The 16,764-nt window shown below is 29.1% G+C and overlaps 1 protein-coding gene across 1 annotated transcript; it reads left to right on the plus strand.

Moving 5' to 3' along the window:
• The first annotated feature begins 4,287 nt into the window (after window positions 1-4,287).
• LOC123199757 (naringenin,2-oxoglutarate 3-dioxygenase-like) lies at window positions 4,288-6,051 on the plus strand. The gene is made up of 3 exons (XM_044614811.1): window positions 4,288-4,712; window positions 5,057-5,485; window positions 5,566-6,051. The coding sequence occupies exons 1-3, from the start codon at window positions 4,353-4,355 to the stop codon at window positions 5,866-5,868; spliced, it is 1,092 nt and encodes a 363-aa protein (XP_044470746.1). The 5' UTR covers window positions 4,288-4,352; the 3' UTR covers window positions 5,869-6,051.
• Window positions 6,052-16,764: the final 10,713 nt, after the last annotated feature.

The following is a 16,764-nucleotide window of genomic DNA, read 5'->3' on the forward strand; positions in this document are numbered from 1 at the left end:
AATATCACCGATCACCAACAATATTATATGTATAATTTTTATATATAAAAAATAATATATTATTATATAATTGATATTATTTTATTTTTTATTTTTAATTATTTAATTATATAATAATATATTATTATTTATATATAAAAGTATAAAAAAATTATCCGTATAATGTTAATCTATGAATCGCATGGACGGCCTGTACAACATTTATGAGGGTCTAAAAAATTTTCCTTAGAACAAAACTGTGACACTTGGGTAACAAAAGCTATTAGAACAATCTCAGTCTTGTCTATTCATGTATCACTTTTTCTACTTATTATGTCAGTTTCTTCCAATGATTCAATCCGTGCAGATTATGACAGCGCCCTTCAGCAAATTCAGCCTTTGGATACGTCCCCAGTTGAACCCAAATTGAGAGCAATGGATAAATGGAGGGTCGAAATCAGCTTTTGAATAATTAAACTTTATATTTGATTTAAATTTATTCAAAATTAATTTATTTAATCTGAGTTTTTGTTCGAGTTTCAAAATCTCTAATCAAATCTAGCCTTAAGCAAAATAATAACCATTGGCATAGCTGATTACAATTTCTCACTCAAAAGGACTCTCTCATTCATTCTTTAGGACCACCTGTTCACATAAATGTTTTGTTTCCAAAAGTTCAGCGTATATGCAAAGCCAATTGAATGGCTGTTAGGAGGATGCTTACCAGAAACATAAGCAATCATGTATGTCAAAGGAGTATAAGATGCAATGTTGAATGGCACACCCAGGCCCATGTCAGCAGAACGCTGATACATTTGACATGATCACTTCCCATTGACTACAGACATCCTTGACTGTATGGATGGTTGGTGGGAATGAGCCCGTGCATGGATGACCATCGAGCAGCGAGACTCTTAGATGGGAATCACGTGATACCTACTTCAATTCCTCTCCCCTAAGCATAAGGACAACAAATTTAGTTGAGCTACTTATCTTCTTCTTTAATTTAATAGCTCAAGTCAAATATTATCTGCTTAAAGATTTCTTTTGTACCAAATATTCTTCTCTACGACAAAAGTATGATGGCAGAAAATGAATTATTAAATTGGCTACCCAATAATTATTTGCTTCTTTTTTCGTGCGGCAAAATAATATGACCGTTGTTTATAATTTTTCAAAGGACGCAAGCTCCACGTTCAACGACTGCTAACTCCATTGTGATAATAACACCAAGAATATCGAATAATTAGTTTTTTTTTTTTTAAAATTAAAATGATTTAACTATATATTTTTTAAATTTACAAGATGAAAGAATCAAATTTTCAATCTTTTTAGTAGAATAAATTAAATTTTTGTTATTTTTTATTAAAATTATCTAATTAATCACTTTAATTTCAAGACAAAAAGATAGGGGTCTTTAATAAAAAATATTAAAAGTTTTATTCTTTCCATAAGACTGAAAGTTTGGTTCTTTTTAATAAAAAAATTTAAAAATTCAGTTACTTTTAATCAAGAATAACGAAGTTCAGTTTTTGAATTTAAAAAAAGAAATAATTCAATAAATCTAGTGTTGTTATCTCTAACTCTATTTTATGTTAATTGTCTAACTTAACAATTGAATGTATCCATTAAGTATAAGTTAAGATGATTGAATTATGATTATAGGAACAATTTATGATTATTGGATTATGAATAATTATAATATAATTGTGACTATTTCACAAATAATTTAAAAAATTAATTATTTATGTTAAAACAACAAACAATATGCATAATACTTTAGCTTCTAGATTTGAATTGCAAAAAATTTATCAAATCCAATAACTTGGTAACTAAGAAAAACTAATCATATTATCTTTTGGATTATATCATAATAAGAGAGAACTATTTCCCACCCTAACTATGTCAAAGTGATATATTCGCACCATTGAAGTCGAAAATTGACATTTTTCCACTTTCCATCAAGCATTATTAGATAAATTAGTTAATTTATAGAATATACACAATAAAAAAATAAAAATACCTTTTACCCTCGAAACTTTATTAAATATATTTTCACTTTGTTTTATAAAAAATAAATTTTAAATCCTAAAACAGTCATCAATAATGAAAAAATCGTAAACAACTAAAATCACATTTGAAGTAGTGAAATTCTAATTAGAATCACGTCAAAACAGTCAAAATTAAATTAAAATAGTGCAATTTATCTAAAACACACTATTCAGGACAATAGTAGTTGATAGGATGTGATTTTAATAGAACGATATCATTTCAGTGTCATTTTGATAAAATTGCACCATTTCGATGTGATTTTGATATAATTATAATCTTATATTTAATTTTAATAAATATGATTACGAATTTGGAATTGGTTGGAGTTAGGGTTAGTGTTTTGAGGTTATCCAATTAAAGATAAGGGCCTAAGTGATTGAATTTCAAAGTTGGTGAGAGCAAATTAATTTGTTTGCAATTTAGGGTGTAAACTAATCCTATAATATATACATATTTTATAAAATGATGAATAATTTTGTGTCGGTATAATATATACATGGTTAGATTATTTCATTAAATAATCAATTGTGAAGTAATGCTATATGTACAACTCATATGCATAATTTTATGTACAATTAATGATATCTTTATAATCTAGCATCATTAATTGTGTATATGGATTATGCACATAGTATTATTCTCAATTGTGATATGTTTAAAGACAACTTATGTGAATAATCTAATTGTGATTTAAAACAATATTATTTAAGTCCAAATTAAAAACTAGTAATATTAGCTTCTTTTTTTTTTTTTTAGATTTTCAATTATTGGATTTAATGAATTTTTTACATTTTTAATTATGTTACTTGAAAATTTTAAAATTTTCATACCATCTCATATTTTAAAACTATATCCATTTCTTTGTTATTCTCATTATAAAGAAAATTTAATTGATTATTTTAAAAATTAATTAGCTTAATCACTAATATCTTTATAATCTAGCGTAAAAAGAATAAAATATTTATAATATAAAGCATTAAAAACTCAAATTACATTTTTAAATAATTGCTTTTATATGCTCAGTGTTATTTCTTGAAATTAGTATTTGATCTTATATTATTTTTTAAAGAGTAAATAATTTTGTCTTATTTTTGATTATTTTACCTAATGATCGAATGACTTACCTATGTAGTTTAGTTATGGATTCATTTGTTTTACAATAAAATAAATTATTATAAATACAGATTAAATAGATGAATATATCTTCATATCTAATATAACACATGAATATATTTCTAAAAGATTCTGGAGTTATTTTTTAAGGAGTGCAATCATCCCTTTTCCTTGTAGTGCATCGATTTGGGAAATAACTTACAACATTTACTTTTATTATTATTGAAAATTAAATTTACTGTATAATATAATGTTTGTAATTGGGGTGGGTGGGGTTCAAAATATTTCTTATTTCAATAATAAGAATTATTTGTTAACTAAAGTTAACCATTAGATTAGAAAATTTTATGTTGGTCAATACTAATTAATATTTTTACCTAACCAAAATAATAAACAAACTACTATTCTACCAAACACTTTGCTGCTGGAAGTGATTGTTTACTTCTCTTAATAAAAAATGTAGAAAATGGAAACCTACGCTTTATGTCTATTAATTAATAAAGTAGTCACTCAATTAAATGACTCATTCACATCACCTTACATTTTCAAAGCTAATTTGCCTCCCAAACTTTAATTCCTCTATTTAAAGCAATTTCCGATAAGTAAATGACAAATAAATGAAAACAATTCAGAAAAAAAAAAATAGAATTTTCTTCTTTTTTTTTTTTTAACAAAACAAGAAATAAAAAATATTTAAAAATTATGAACATGTAAAAAATTATAATTATTTTAATTAAATAATCAAACATTCATTAAGCTAAACTCATGTTCAAATTTTAATTTTCTGTTCATTTAATTAAACGGTCAATTTCATCAGTTAGTAGTCAAAATTGATCAGCAATCAGTTTTGACCAAAAGAACTAATGATAATTCAGTAGCCTAATGGAAATCGTAAGTGCTAATTTGGATGAGAAGAAATTTCTTAGAAAGATGTTTCGTGGGGGGAATCTACTATATAACAATTGTAAACCCCCCCCAAAACTTTGTTGAGCTAAACTCCAGGGGAATCATGTATATTTATTAGTTTATTTCTAGAAGACAAAATAAGGTTGGCTTGACCACGAGGCATGTGGTAGTTAGAGCTGCCCTCTCAACAACCCACTGCATTTACATATATATATATATATATATATATATATACACCTCTGCCTGCTCTTGTCATATTAACAATCACATAAAACATTGGCATTCCATTGGTTGCAATTTCAATGGCTCCTGCAACTCTCACAGCTCTTGCACAAGAGAAAACACTTAATTCGAAATTCGTTCGCGACGAAGATGAGCGTCCTAAGGTGGCGTATAACGAGTTTAGCAATGAAATTCCCGTGATTTCACTAGCTGGAATCGATGAAGTTGATGGCAGAAGGGCTGAAATTTGCAAGAAAATTGTTGAAGCGTGTGAAGAATGGGGTATTTTTCAGGTTATTGATCATGGTGTTGACATTAAGCTTATATCCGATATGACTGCTCTTGCAAGAGAATTTTTTTCTTTGCCACCGGTTGAGAAGCTCCGGTTTGATATGTCCGGTGGCAAGAAGGGCGGCTTCATAGTCTCCAGCCACCTCCAGGTGAGGTTTCATTTTAAATTGTCGCTAACCATTCAACCATATACGCCAAATGGGACCCCAAAAAAAGCTTTTCAAGAAACAAATTATTTAAAACCCTACCATTCTTGAACAAATTTTCATCACTAATATCTTTACTTTTTTTATCTCATCTTTCGGATATTCTAGATTTCTGGGTCCATTTTCTTTCTAAATATTGCGGTTATCAAATTTGTATTGTTTAGCCTATTGAAGCATTGACTTCAAATTCCAATTTTATTGAGAGTTGAGGATATATTCATTTCTCCAATAAACATATGATATATTGTTTTTCATCATACGTCACCATCATTCAATTAATAATACAGGGAGAAACGGTTCAAGATTGGCGTGAAATTGTGACATACTTCTCATACCCAATCAAGAACCGAGATTATTCACGGTGGCCGGACAAGCCGGAAGGATGGAGAGATGTAACAAAAGAGTACAGTGACAAATTGATGGGACTTGCATGCAAACTTCTTGAGGTTTTATCTGAGGCTATGGGATTAGATAAGGAAGCTTTAACTAAAGCTTGTGTGGATATGGACCAAAAAGTTGTGGTCAATTTCTATCCAACGTGTCCAGAACCTGAACTTACCCTTGGACTCAAACGCCACACCGATCCAGGAACCATCACACTCTTGCTTCAAGATCAGGTCGGGGGTCTCCAGGCCACTCGCGATAATGGGGAAACTTGGATCACCGTTCAACCTGTCGATGGAGCTTTTGTGGTCAACCTGGGTGACCATGGTCATGTAAGTAGTGTAGTACTATTACTTTTAATGCTTATTTTTTATCTTTCCTTATTTACACCCGTCTCTACAATTATCACCAGTATCTGAGCAATGGGAGATTCAAGAATGCGGATCACCAAGCAGTGGTGAATTCAAACTGCAGCAGATTATCCATTGCTACATTTCAGAATCCAGCACCAGAAGCTACAGTATACCCACTGAAGATCAGAGAAGGAGAGGAGGCTATACTAGAGGAACCAATCACATTTGCAGAGATGTACAGGAGGAAGATGAGCAAGGACCTTGAGCTAGCCAGGTTAAAGAAATTGGCCAAGGAGCAGCAATTACAAGAATCCGAGACAGCCAAATTGGATGCCCAGCCCATAGAAAAGATTCTTGCTTAATTTACTTCTACCAAGTTCCTACTATATATCGTGCTTAGATATTTTCGTGTACTTGAATTCTGTTGTAATTGTTGGTCAGTGAGCCAGTGTTGCTCTTTTGTGTCCTCGATTGGCCGCGTGGGTGCTACATATATTTATATATAAAGCATTAAAATAAATTGAGCTCACTTCTTACCATCAAAATTGCATCTTGTAGCTTCTCTTCTGAATTATTTATTGTGTTCACTTACACTAAAATAAAAAAGTCCAAATAATTTTATTCGTAACAAATTATAACTAATAAAATTGTTCAAGCTCAAAATTTAAATGCCCATTTCAGTTCTCTCGCTCCATGTGAAGTCAATATTGCAACAAAGCTTTCACATTTTGTTTGGTTTAATTTTTTTTAAGCTCATTTCAAAGGTAAAAAAAGAATTCATATATAGAAGGTTTGTATAAAATTCAGGATTTCTGTATTAGGAAATCTCAACTGAAAAATCAGAGTCCAAGGCATATTGTTCTATTTATATCTTAATACAAAGAGTAAAAGTAAGAGCCGTCTCTATATACACAACAAATTGTTATGAAAACAACTCGCACGCTTGAAAGAGATAAGCCAACCACTACAATTTGAATGGACGACTTTGTTTAAACTTCAAACACTAAGGTCAGGAATATTTAGCTTCTTAATTTAACTTCCCCTCTCAAAATAGAATTGAAAGAGATATGTCCATCCTAATTAAGAACCTTATCATGAATAGGGATGACAACAAGATCAAGCTAAGAATGTAAGATTTATTATAGATAAACAAATATCAAATCATACAAATATAATTTACAAGATCAACGTATAAACTATTAAATACTACATTAAACTTTAGAATTTTCGGAATACCTAAATCGCTATAGAAATTAAATTCATACATTTACTTAAATTACCTGCTAAGATCACTTCTTGATTTTTTATTTTAAAAACCTCTCTGAATAACAACTTTGTATGAATAAACTATATTACATTAGGTTTTAGAGCAGACACCTAACTAATTTATAATAGATTAATTGAACCCCCTACCAAGGTTTAATAAACCTTAAGACTTATACTTATGCTATCTATCTAAATCATAACTTTTAAGTATATTGAGTTTATCTTTATTGATCACTCAAGTCCATCTGTAAACCAAAACCATAATTAATATTAGCCTACATCATATAATTTCTAACATTCTTTCACTTGGACAACATTAATTATTTTTATTTTATTTTAAGAAAAAAATATTTTTTTTACTCTTGGGTAATTAACATTTTTAATTTTAAATAACCACTATTTTAGAAAGCTAAATAATCCAAAAATAAATTGCATATTATAAATAATCCAGTTAATATGACAATCAATAACGAACCAAGACATTATTTATGTCCTCTATCAATATAAGATTATTCTCGAGTACAATTACTAATAATCAAATTAACAAGAATCAAATCTAAGAGTGGTATAGAAATAATACCCAACAAAGTGATCATAAACATGTACTATGTCTCTGTTAATCCTCTTTATTATTTTTCTTTAACATTATGTTTCAAAAAAAACAAGAAAAATCTTTTTGCTTCCAATGAAGCTTGTATGTTTTAACCTTGCTCGAGACTCGTGAAACATACACGTACAACTATCATGCTCAAGAGAACTTTATCTTAAGACACATGTTATATCTTAACCGTATATATACACATACATTTATAGACAAATAAGTATGTCAAAATGATTATGATCAATAAATGAATACATCAACAAACAATATTAATAAAAACTCCCACTAACCCTAGATATCAAAAGACCTTAAACACTCTAATGTTTTCAACATGACTTTATAGGTTATAGGTCTTATTCCATTGGTTAGGGCTTAAACTTTATTAACTATATATTTTTTCTCTTTACCCTAATGTCTCTTTTCTTAGTGAGGTTTCTTACTATAATATATTTTATTTTGTATGTCTTATTCTACCAATGATCTTTTACCTAATTGCATTGCTATCATAGTAAATAAAATCTACACTAAATAATTCAACCAAGTAATCCATCAACCACACACTTGAGAAGTTGCCTCATGGTAAGCTACAAATTGAATGTCTATGGTTAATGTTGCAACTAACGACTACTTAATACTTTTTCAAATATGACTTATTCAACGAGTATAATATTATATCCAAAAATGAACTTTAGTTTATCTTTACAACCACCAAAATCTTGATCTTTTGCAAGCATCTCATTATCTCTTAAACTACAACTCAATAATTAAAACTTGAATTTTAAAGGTATAAATTGAGAACCTTAAATGCAAAAGTTACTTGTGCATTCATGAAGCTTTAAATAGCACCATCATATGGGACATTTCACATGGATTCTTTTTCAACCTCATTATTTACTCAATGTTTGATGTTGAGCTTATCTCATTTCAAAATAGGAATATCGCTTGCCTTACAATTTTTCATGTTGAGCATTTCAAGCACACGCTTCAAATATGCATTTGAGATAAACCACTAAGTCCACAAGTCTTTTCACAGTGGATCTCCAAAATCCTTTGCATCATAAATCTTGAATAAAATTGACTTAATCTCATAGAATAAATTCATATAACCACTAACAATATATTGAACCATACCATAAAGACAAATTTGCTCTCACTGATCATCATATTTCTATATTGGTCCAATTTATTCTTTATAAGGTCATGAGACATGCATTTTATTAAAATTAAAACACCATTATTAAGCAGTCTATTTCAACCATTGATACAATCCTTAAGAGTACATACTAAAAGCTTTATCCCTTATGCTTTTGATAAACTTGATTGCATCATATAGACTTCCTTACTAAGACTTTCATTCAGAAAGACAACTTTGACATTCACCTTTCATAGTTCTAATTCAAATAAACTTTTAATAACATAATCTCTTTTATTGAGATACACATGAAAATTCTTAATGATAAAAAGTCATCCTTCTATAGTAGACTTTTCATCAATTTTTTCACCACTTTATTAATTGTATTTGGTTCATCTACTATGAGATTAGCTATCAATTCTTTAGTAGAAATATTCTCCAAAGTGATCTTAGGTTTCATAGATCTTTGTAAATCTTATTGACTTCCACTGTTAAGTTAGTCATAATACCTTCATACCTTACGAACATTTTAAGAATTAAACATATCTATTTCACCTTCTTTAAAAAAGATACAATATTACTTTGAAAAATCTCAAGACCCAAGAACCTTACAATGTATGAGCCAATTACTTTAGTGTCTTGATTTGGGAAATAAATATGCTATATTTTGGAAAACCCTAGGTGACCAATGATGTAGTAAAGAACTAATCTTGGTTTTAGTCTCTTCTCAATAGGATCATAAAGTTTTACTCTAAGTGGACTATCCCTAACTCAACCAACACGGCTAGGTTTCTTCATGTCCAAAAGCCTAAAATAAATCTTTGACATAGGTTTACAAAGAAATTCATTAAGAAAATACTATACCACCTTAATTACTTAACCCCATGGATACTTAATCACGTTTTCTTATCATCATAACTTTACAGGCATAACTACTGGCGAACGTAGGTGGGGTCAGGGGGGTCACTTTAGAAAAAATCCCAAAATGTGTCCTCTATTTCCATTGTATAATATTAGTTGCAATTGTATTAGTTTCAAGTTTAGAAAAGTTAAAATTTACCCTAACATTAGTTTTAAGTTTAGAAAAGTTAAAATTTACCCCTTATATTAGTTTCAAATTTCAATTGTATAATATAACATGCCCTTTTTCCATTTTCAAAAAAAAGTGTTCTACTCCCACTCCTTCTGTTCAAAACAAAAGTGTTAAAGTTTTCAACATACTTCTATAAAAAATTCTAATATAATAACTTTTACAGTATGCCATAAAAATGAAAACATGACAAGGTTGCTTTTAAGAGTGTGTACGATTGAGTTTGATAAATTTTAAGGGCTTTTTCAAACCAAACTAGAAAAAATGGTTTAACAAATTTTCAAACAAAACTAAACCTTTAAAAAAATACGTTTTAGTCTAATTTGGATTAAGATTTGAACATATTAAAATCATTCACTTCTAAATATATATCATTTAATAAAATTAACTGAATTATAATTTTTTAAAACATAATATAAATAAGTAAAATAAATATAAAATATATATATAATATAAAAGTAAAGAAAATGACAAAATAAATTAAAAAACAACTGTACACCTAATTATTTATTAAAAAATTTCCTCATATATCGTTATATATATAGATATATTTTAAAATAATATGGTTTATATTTATATAGAGAATGATATATTAGATAGTATTGCTTATATAAAAAATATTCTTATTTGAATTTGACTTTAATTTGAACTAAATGAATTTGAGCTGAACTGACTTCTGAGATCAAGTTAAGTTGATTCGAGTCCAACTCTAGTTGCTTATATAGAAAATGATATATTAAATAGTATTGATAATTAAATCATTTTACAATACTTTTGAAAAATGAAATCACATTGAGTACAATTATAAATATATTAGTTAATGAATTTTTATTAAAACAAATATTTGTATTTATTTTCATTTAAAAGTTATTTGTATTATTCTAATATTGACTCCTCTAAATTTTATTTCTAGGTCTGCCACTGGTCATAACTGAGTTTTATAACAACACTATTTTGGAGTCGTGAATCTTGGCAAAATATCTAATTTGTCCATATTGATAACTTTAATGTCTATATGATTTTAAATCCTAAATATGAGGTCTTACTTACTTATCTTTTATCTATTGACCAACTTCATATCTAAAACTCTTAACCTTGTTTGGGCAAAAAGACTAATACTTATTATTTTTGTTTTCTCTCTATAATTGGGTCTTAATTGAGCAACTAACTCTATTATAAGAGGTTTATCACTTTCATACTTCTATTATTTATCATATTTAAAAACCACATTAATAATCTTTTATTTCTTATTTTAAACCACATATTAGTCTTGATTTGACTGAAGTCAAATGAGAGTCTTATGGTACCTTTTAAACTTTAATAATTACTCATCATTTTTTAACTCTTTTAGGACTATCATACCTTGTCAAAGTTATACTATTCACCAAATGAGTATCTCCAATATTGTGAGATGTTTTAGTAACCTTAGGGTAAACCTCCGATGAAATAATCAACAATTGATTTTTTACGACAAACAATTTTACTTGATAGATTTCTTCCATTTATCATAGAAATTCTATTATTAATGGAACTGTTTTCTTAGGCTTGGATGGTTCATCAACTCGTTGGGCCAAATCTTTATCTTTAACTAGCAATGTAAATTTCAAATCTTATCTCTAACTCTCTAGAGTTAAACTTATTCGGGACTTCTATTGTGACATTATTATTATTGTTCACAATGATTAAGTCTATCAGAAGTGAGTGCAATACGCAATATCATTGGCAATAAATAGTTTGAAAATCTTATAAGCTATTATCCACGAGGGTTCTAGACATATCATCGTATAATCACCTTTGGACAGAGAATACGACATGCAATTAAGACCCTCGAGTATAAGGTTACAAATAATAAGAACAAATAACTTTTGAAAAGTCTATCATCTTTGGATAGATAAACCCCCTAGGTTGCTAGTCATTTTCACACCATAAGGAAAAACATATGTCAATTGAAAAATCACAACCATTTTTGGGTGAACTAAAATTTTTATGACCAATGTTATTCCACAATCACCTCATGCAACCATCAATTGCTTACACACATAATAACCACCTTTGGATAGGAAATTATATGTATCAAATTGAATAATATCTTTTTTATTTAATGTAGAAATTTTGCAAACTTCAATGAATGCATCATTTTGATAATTAAACATTTTGATAACTTACAATAATGTCTACTGAGACTAAATAATATTGCTGAAATTAAAATTCATGAGATATGACACCAAATTGTCTTTGATAATTTTAATTAAGTATTGCAACAAAATCATATTAGACAATAATCAAAGTAGCTTTGAAACCGTATAAGCCACACCTTATAAGGATTTTTGGTGTATCATCATTAAATCACCTTTAGGCAAAACAAATGACATGTTATTAGAATCCTAAACACAATTTTACATACCCATATAAGGACCTTTAGAACATATAGTTTTCAAAAGAAATATCACCTTCGAGTAGATAAAACTTTCTATACCATTGTCTCTTGTCTACTTAATAGGAAAACATATGTCAGCTGAATAAGCCTAATCACTTTTGGGTGTATTGAGTTCTCCATGACTAGTGCATTTCCAAAATTAACCTTATGCATAAAAAAAATTGAAAAACGTATAATTGCTGGAAGGCAAATTTTGTAAGCCTAAAAAATGTACCACTTTGGTGATTAATATCATGAAAACTCACAAAATATTTCAATGATACTAAATATTATTGTCTTTAATAAGATTTTATGAGACATGTTACATTATTGTCTCTAATAATTTTTCCTTAAAACTGGTGCATCTAACTCAGTGAACAATAATTTTGACCTAATGTGGTAACCTAACCACACACTACAAAGTTATTATTTGAATTCATTAATCCTAACAATAGGGGAGTACTTTATGTCATAATATTTAATCAAAAAATCAATTTACTTTCAGATGGAGACCTATAGAAGTCTATATAACTTTAATATGCTTAATGCAATATCTAATATTCTTAATGCATTTTAAAAGCCTTTTATGCGCACTTGCATGACTTAGAAACTTTAAAATCTTATCACATGCAATAACATGATGTAGCAAAAAAACTTTAAAACTTTATTAGATGCTATCATAAGACATTCACACATACTAATATGTCTACATAATCTTTTATGCATGCACACACACCTACAAGGAATAAATTACGCATTATTTATATGCATTAACACACTTTTGGAAGACCCTACATAATGCTTACACCTACCTTAAGCTTACAGGTATCTTTAGAGACTACAAACACGTTAAACAAAGAAGTGTTTAATAAATATTACAATGTATACAATTGATGTTATATGTACCTCGATTATCAAAACAGATGTTAATATCAGATCCCTCCTTGATATAGTTGTATCAACCTTAAGACATTGTCACAATATCAAAAATTATGAGTTAATAGGCAATCAAATGTTGAATTCAAATGTAACATATACAGATAGAGTTACACTTACCTCAACCATCAAGGAAGGCGATAATGAGGAACCCTTATGTAATGATCCCTCATCGCCAACATCCTATAACAATATTAACATGTATAAATATATTGATTTCTCAAAGTGTTTAACAAATTTTACAGTGTATACAGTCGATGTTTTATGTACCTCAATAGCCAGAATAGATGTCAATATTGGATCCCCTCTTGATATGGTCGCATCAACCCTGGGACACTGCCATAATATCAAAAATTACGAGTTAATAGGTAATCGAATGTTGAATTCAAATGTAACATATACAAACAGCGTTGCATTTACCTTAGCTATCAAATAAGGTGATAATAGGGAACCCTTATGCGATCATCCCTCATTGCCAACATCCTGTAACAATATTAACATTTATAAATATATTGATTTCTTGAAGAGTTTAAAAATATTATAATGTATTTAGTTGACATTGTACTTACCTTGACTAGAGGAGCAAAAGTCAATATAAAATCCTCCCTTGATGATACCTCATTGAAAAATGGAGTTGTAACAATATAAATAATCAAAAGTTAACACGTAATCAAAGTATTTCTCAAATATTACTTCTAAGATACTTTAATCATTTAGTACTTGCCTCGAGTGTGGGTCAAGAAGTGAATATGCCTTTTCGAGAATTTGTCATCATCGTCATAAGGACATTATAACAAAAAATACAATTTTTGTAGGGTTAACATGTTTGTAAGTTAAATTAAAGTGTTCAAAAATGTTTATTAAGTTTTTAACCTGCACAATAGTATCTGTGTGGAGATGAGTCAGTGTATCCTCTATATAAATGATCATATCCTCTAAACATGTCATCTGATCCAAGATAAAATTGCCTTATTGAGCTAATGCAACATTAAAGGAACATATGGAGAAATCTTGTACAGTGATGTACGGATTGTCTAAAGTGCATTCGGTGACAAAGGGCATAATAGAAGGCTTCAATGATATACGCTCAATGATAATAGTCATAACAGGGGTAATGTCTAGAGTAGGCTCGATAAGAAAAAGCCGAATAGGAGCCTTAACATGAACGGGAGCAACAATCAAAGAAGCAATGATTAGAGAAGCAAATATTGAAGAAACAACACCAAGAAGAGTAGATAATGCTTTTCTTGACAAGAAGGAGGAAGATTTCGATGAAGAAGACGATCTATCTGACAGTCTTATGTATTAAATAATGTCATTATACCAGTTTGTGACTTTCTCAACCAAAGTTAAAACTAGTAGAAAATTAACACCATCAAGCAAATTTTGTTTAAGTAAACCCTGTTACCTTATTCATATTTTAATCGATAACAAATTATCACTTACTGCATCTTTGGTGAAGATAGTTGGGATAACATCCCATCCTGGGATTTTTTTGGTGTGCCACCTTAACATGCATGTAGATCTAAAACTAGCGTGATATCCACCCATTGATGTACTATGTTTAACGTCTCGTATATCCAAAACTGCAATTTTAACTTAAATGTGTTACTTTAAAAAATTACAATCATATTAAATTGTTTCTATTTTAATTAGATTTCGTTTTTAATTTATAAGTGATACAATTACTTGGAAAGCTAGTGAGAACCTTATGATACTATATTGTTTCATAGAGTTTTCCTTATTCTTTACAAGGTTGGACTCCACATAAATTCATGTGGTATTGTCCCAGATCAATCGATGCATCATTTACCACACCTGTACTCCTCACGAGTATGCATTGAATTCATCAAGATGATTAGCCAATTGTAATATCTTTCAGGGGATTGTTTTCCTCAAATCACTTTTTAATAATCTCATGTGAAGATAACACAATAGGACTAATTTTACTACATCAGTGTCATCCTCCCCTCAAAGCTTCTATTGGGAAATGTGACTTAGCTTGACGTACGTAACTGACTTATGCCTATGGAAATATGTATAATGGATCCTTTTCGTGGCCTTCGATGGTAAATACATGTCAATATCCAATAATTGATTAAATCAAAGCCTGTCATAATGGTGAACTCATATGCACTAAACTTAACGTCAACCCTATTAACTCTAAACTATAACTCATCTCTTAAGTTCACCCTATTTACCTCTCTTAGTATGAAGGAGTGTACTAGCACTCTATTGAATTGATTATCCTTAAGATACACTGAAACATTTTTTACTACCTCTCTTTTAATATTTTTTTAATTATAGCTCTCACATCTCTATACCTACACGTAGTAACTTGAGCCTTGAAGTGTTTTTCGATAATAAATTTCATTTCACTTTTTTATTATCCTTTTTTCTTTTTTGTGGAAGTCTTTGTACAAAAATTAAACTACAGTTATATTAATGTTATTTTAAAAATGAGTCAAATCTTAAAATAAATGTATTATTCAGAAAAATGGACTCCAAAATTGAATTTTACATGTTAAAAAAACACTCATAATTTGAAAATATCATTATGCCCCCAACCCCCTACCACACAAATTCGTATGGTGGGAAAACTTTAAAAAATCATAATTTTTCCCTTACCACACGAATTCACGTGTCAACCTATTTTACAAATTTATACTTTTACCCCATCACACATTGGACTCGTGTGTCACTATTTAAAAACTCACACTGTGGCCCCAACCATACTAATTTATGTGGTCTAGGTAGTTTGAAAAATGCACAAAACCTTCTTATCTCCAAGAAATCTTACCACACAAATTCATATTGTGAACAAAAACTTCACGTAGTCAGAGCCAAATTCGTGTGGTGAGATTTCACCTCCCAAAATTGTAAACTTTAATTCGAATAATAATTTAATACAATCATGCATAGAATATAGAATACTGAATTCTTTATATTAAATTGAACATAAAATTAATAATTGGGGTTATAGAAAAACCTGTTTGAGCCATATTTCTGAAACCAAAGATATTCAGAATTCCACCTGAAACTTGAAGATTTGTTATGACAGGTCTTCCATTCCAAAAATCTCCCTATGACGGCTTTGAATGGGTAAGCATATCAAAATTAGGTTTTGGAGTGGGGACCTAGCCTATTTATAAGAAATTATCTAGACCCTCTCATTAAAGGTCCAATAACTGAAAGCTCACACTAAACCGTCTACCTAGACTAATAACTTTTAAGTATATGGGACATATCTTTATTGATCACTCAAGCCTATCTGTAAACTGGTATTTGACTATTTAATTACCCGATTTTATAAAACCAAAACTATAATTAATGTTAGCCCACATCAGAAAATTTCTAATATTCTCCCACTTGTGTAACATTAATTATTTTATTTTATTTTATTTTAAGAAAAGAAAACAATTTTGATTCTCGGGTAATTAACGATTTTAACTTTAAGTGGCCATTATTTTGTAAAACATAATAGTCCAAAGATAAATTATACTATAATAAACAATCTAGTTGATATGAGTATCAATAACAAACCAAGACATTATTTATGTACTATATTGACATGAAATCGTCCTTGATTAGAGTTACTAATAATCAAATCAACACAGATCAAGTCTGGGAGTGTGGCAGAACAACACCCAACAAGGTGATCATAATCTATGCTATATCTTTGTCAGTCCTCTTTATGATTCCTCTCTAACCTTTATGTTTCAAAAGAAATAAGAGAAATCTCTTTGCTTTCTATGAAGCCTGTATGTTCCAATGAAGTCTATATGAAACATACTTATACAACTGTCATCCTCAAGGG

The sequence above is a fragment of the Mangifera indica genome, chromosome 16 (genome assembly GCF_011075055.1).
Source record: "Mangifera indica cultivar Alphonso chromosome 16, CATAS_Mindica_2.1, whole genome shotgun sequence".
NCBI lineage: Eukaryota > Viridiplantae > Streptophyta > Magnoliopsida > Sapindales > Anacardiaceae > Mangifera > Mangifera indica.

Coding starts and splice junctions, on each gene's coding strand:
- LOC123199757 (XM_044614811.1), top strand. CDS start 4,353: ATGGCTCCTGCAACTCTCACAGCTCTTGCACAAGAGAAAACACTTAAT. Junction 4,713..5,056: donor TAGTCTCCAGCCACCTCCAG/GTGAGGTTTCAT, acceptor TTAATAATACAG/GGAGAAACGGTTCAAGATTG. Junction 5,486..5,565: donor ACCTGGGTGACCATGGTCAT/GTAAGTAGTGTA, acceptor AATTATCACCAG/TATCTGAGCAATGGGAGATT.